Source organism: Fukomys damarensis, unplaced genomic scaffold (assembly GCF_012274545.1).
Source record: "Fukomys damarensis isolate Sample0158 unplaced genomic scaffold, DMR_v1.0_HiC HiC_scaffold_3, whole genome shotgun sequence".
Lineage (NCBI taxonomy): Eukaryota > Metazoa > Chordata > Mammalia > Rodentia > Bathyergidae > Fukomys > Fukomys damarensis.
The window spans coordinates 29,042,073-29,045,875 of NW_022900915.1; the positions used below are offsets into that span (position 1 = coordinate 29,042,073).

A 3,803-nucleotide genomic window follows, 5' to 3' on the forward strand; every position below is an offset into this window, starting at 1 on the left:
TCTCCAGTGTTAATCATCAATATTATTTAGAACTTCACTGAAGATGAATCTGAGAATGAGTAGAGCTCTTCTTCATATTACTATTTTATCCAAATCTTTAGCTAGCAATTTACAATAGATCTCTAAAGGACTAGTATAAACTAATGAACTTATTTTTTTATTTGAATGTAATTTAAATCTTTTCAAATATATATTACAGATTATTTTTTAAAGGTAATGCTCAGACCCCATTTTACAATTTCTTGTCCTTTTGAGACTTGAAACTCATTTTTAATTTGATGATTAAATCAGGTTATTAAAAAATAAATTTGTGAAATCAAAAGTTTCATTCCATATAGTAGGAAAAAAGCAAAAAACAAAAACACAGAATTACTAGGACCCAACCAAATTCTGTCAGGAACCCTGCAGAAGCTTTCTGAATGAGAAAGTGTCTGGGAACCTAAGGAACACTTCCCAAATGTCACAGGGTGCTTTCTGACAGAGAAATACCTCGCACAAAGAAATACTACTGCAATGTGTGTCTCCAGGAATGCATCCTGAGAGTCATCCATCATTAACCTCAAAACAAAAATGAGTAAGTCTATACTACTGCATTATGCCCATGTTTTTGAAAGTTTTATACAAGACTGTTCTTTGCTTAGAATACTGCATTCCTTGGGTTGAGATTTCTGCAGAACTCTAGTCTGTCCAGCACCTACTATGTGCTATACAGAACACAGTAGCAATCCCTTCCTAGCATGATAAAATTAAAAACCAAACTTAATGAAGATGCGCTTTTATCTATTTTCTCCACAAGACATATTTTTAGCTGATCATTTTCCCACCTGAAACTTTCTTTTCCTCTGCATCCTCTTAAGTCAAATAATGATGTCATCCACTTCATCACCTTTCCAGGGGGAATAGGAAGTTCACCTCTAATTACTTCGTATGTCCTGAGTATTCCTGAGTACTATAAGGCACCAATGTTTTCAATTCCTCCTGCTTCTAATTCAGCCTCTATCCCTACTGTGGCACCCATGTGAAAAATGGAACGGGCCTCAAAATATTAGACCTTAGTTTTATTTAAATTCCAATTCATTTTTTGCAAGTCAGCAGAATAATGTTATAGAACCTAAAAATGACTATCACTCCTTCATTCACAAGTGTTTGATGATCTGTGAGCACTCTGATTTGCTAAAATCTACATCCTCAGCATGACAGCCCCAACACCAGCAGGGCAGCTTTCCCGTGACCTGGATTCCAGAGGTTCTGGCTCTGGGCACATCCTCACAGGGCCATGCTATGGCTGATGCGTTCCACTCTCCTTTCCACACAACCTTCAGCACCAGCTCTTATTTAACCCTGGTACATTTTACAAAAATCACTGTAATTCAATACTACTTCCACAGTGCAATCTTCTAAATTGTCATTCCCAATCCAGTTGCTCTTTTTCCAGGAATCTTGTAGCAGTTTAAAAACATGTGGAGAATTAGCATCATATGAGAAAACTCATCCATGATTTCCTAGGCCCTGGAGAGATCATACGAAAGTTGCAAAAGGTTCTGGTAGTTTCAAAGAAGCCCGAAGAAAGAACAGCATCACACAGTAAAATAGGTGATAATCTATTAAGAGGAGGATTCTTGGCCAAAAAGACCAGGTTCGAGAACGCAGCCTTATCCCTCAACTGTGGTCAGTAAAGGCAGAGGTCTGCAGGTGCACCATCTCCTAGCAATACTATTTTAGTTCATGGCTTACAAGATAAATATTTTTATTACTTCATCATCTTTGAACTTAGGCTGTGTCTTCCAACTGATGGTGTCTTATAATTGCTGTTGGATGGTAGTTCTCACAGATGTAACTGCCCATGTTTGCAGCAGGCTGGTCAAAGCTGCTTCTTTTCCTATCACTTCAACTGCATCATAAACACTGCTGGTATGAAAAGGGACGAGTTTAATGATGTTTCAAAAATCTTTGAAATGATTGTTAGGTATAATCAATGAAGCAAAAATGACTGCATGAATACAGAACGACATAAGAGAGAATACTAAGCTAGAGTTTGATGTCAGAAAAGGATGTTATTTATTACACTACTAGAATGATGCAGTCAGTTCCAAACATTCTTGCCAAGAAATGAAGAACGATTTCAAAACGGGATTAAAACCTAGATAAATGAAATCTGTTCATTTCTGTTCTAATACGCTACTACATAGCAAGAAATCCTACTGCAAGCAAATGTGGCCAACTTCTCAAGAAGGGATGAAAAATATAAGTGTTTTGTGAGGCCAGAGTGTGCAATTCTTGCAGAATTTAAAATCTTCTTACCTTGTTTCACAATAAAATAGACAGTTCTTTCCTTTCCTAGTAATTCACCTAAAATTAATAGTGTCTTAGATAAAATAATGGTATGAGAAAATTTTTAACTTACTGGAAATAGTTGAAACTAGATCAAACACTTTTGATCTAGATCTGGGTTGTTCGACACAATAGCCACTAGCCATTTATGGCAATTTAAGTTAAAATTTCAATTAGTGAAAAGTAAATAAAATTATAAATTCATTTTTCAGTCATACCAGCCTCACAGCAATTGCTCAAAAGCCATATATGGCTAGTGACTTCGAAATTTTTATATTGTGATTCCCAATTATTAATGGAGAAATTTTTCTTTCATGGTCCAATGTCCACAGAAAAGCATTAACAACAACAACAACAACAAGAACGAAATGAAAGTTCTCTTTCTGACTCATCTAGGAAAAGGCAAACATAGTAGTTCCTTTATAAAAAATAAAGCATGAACTCTCTTACTAGAAATAAACCCCTGGACATTTTAAAATAGAGATTTCTTTCTAAAATAAACAGTACTATAATACATTCCTATGTTCTACTCACTCTGAATAAGTGCAGCATTTATTGTGATAATTATATTATGCTAAACAATTTATAGAGTGCTTCACAAATTACAACTACTTTCAAATTGGTAACGATTTGAATAAGACCTTCTTAATTGGGGTTTTTAGTTAAACAGTTTTATCAAATCTGTTTCCTGAATCTGACACGCTGATGTTCACAGCCAGAAAGTATTTTATGGCCAAGTAACTTTGGGCACAAAATGTAATGAACACATACAATACGATGTTAAATTCAACGAAGCAGAACAGAAAGTAGCCAAAAAGCAAATTTAGATCTTTTTAAATTACATACTTGACAGAAATTACCAGACAAGATTTGAAATGACAGAAGTACTAGCTGTTAGAAGCTGTTATCATAATTTTTAAAATGTCCTCTAGTATATATCATTATAAATAATAATAATAATTTTACCGTTTAGTAAGGATTAGATATAATCACATGAATATATTGTTTCCATTTATTATTCTGTCTGGTAAAGCTGTTTAAATGTGTGTTTCTAAGAGTGGCTAAGGGTAATTTGTCTCCACCATTTTTCTTTGAGAAAATTGAAGGGAATTTCTTGTCAGCATATCCTGTCCCTGACTTCTATCAGTTTTTCTCTCTGAGGCAGCTAAAAACTACACAACAGTTAAAAAAAAACCCAAAAAACTGAGATTGTCGCCGCAGTGTTATAGTTCCTTTGTCCAAAATGTTTCAGTAAACAAAAACAAAATTAGGATAGCACCAACACATCTGATAGAAGTGATATTAATCAAGAGGCTTGAGCTATTCCTGAAATACCCACATATTTTCCCCATTTGACTGTATTAAGGTCATTATGTAAAATACTAGATAAGGGCCGGGGATTTAGCTCAGCGGTTTGGTGGCCTGCCTTGCAAGCGCAAAGACCCGAGTTCAATCCCCGGTACAAAAAAAAA

At 35.0% G+C, this 3,803-nt stretch overlaps 1 protein-coding gene across 1 annotated transcript in view; it reads right to left on the minus strand.

Annotated features, from left to right (window-relative positions):
• Window positions 1-1,753: 1,753 nt before the first annotated feature.
• Window positions 1,754-3,803, minus strand: part of Fam174a (family with sequence similarity 174 member A) — a 26,715-nt gene continuing 24,665 nt past the window's right edge. Inside the window, exon 3 of the mRNA XM_010603348.2 lies at window positions 1,754-1,908. Coding sequence (XP_010601650.1) covers window positions 1,800-1,908 — 109 coding nt within the window. The 3' untranslated portion in view covers window positions 1,754-1,799. The remainder of the gene's footprint in view (window positions 1,909-3,803) is intronic.